At 62.4% G+C, this 282-nt stretch overlaps 1 protein-coding gene across 1 annotated transcript in view; it reads left to right on the top strand.

The window, feature by feature from the left end:
- The window catches only part of ETH_00042245 (uncharacterized protein), a gene marked incomplete at both ends in the record, with an annotated part of 1,816 nt that overhangs the window by 1,316 nt on the left and 218 nt on the right, over nt 1-282 (top strand). The window contains one exon of the mRNA XM_013375377.1: nt 76-207. Within this exon, the coding sequence (XP_013230831.1) occupies nt 76-207 (132 nt within the window). The remainder of the gene's footprint in view (nt 1-75; nt 208-282) is intronic.

Below are 282 nucleotides of genomic sequence, written 5' to 3'. Positions count from 1 at the left end.
CAGCAGCAGCAGCAGCAGCACCCCCAGCAGCAGCAGCAGCAGCAGCAGCAGGTGGTTGTGTGCTGCTGCGTGCAGAGCTACGTGCTGAATTACGTGGCCACTTGGGCGCGGGAAAATGGCTGGCTGCTGCTGTTCGAGCCCTTCCCCAGCAAGTTTGCTGCTGACCCCACAGAGATCAAACGGTCTGCAGCAGGCATCTACATCCAGGTCTGCTGCTGCTGCTGCTGCTGCTGCTGTTGCTGCTGCTGCTGGGGAGGGGGAGGGGGACGTGTTTGCTGCTGG

Source organism: Eimeria tenella, genomic scaffold, assembly GCF_000499545.2.
Source record: "Eimeria tenella Houghton genomic scaffold, Eth_scaff2730, whole genome shotgun sequence".
Lineage (NCBI taxonomy): Eukaryota > Apicomplexa > Conoidasida > Eucoccidiorida > Eimeriidae > Eimeria > Eimeria tenella.
The sequence above is the reverse complement of the archived record's forward strand: the minus strand, read 5'-3'. Positions and strand labels throughout refer to the sequence as shown.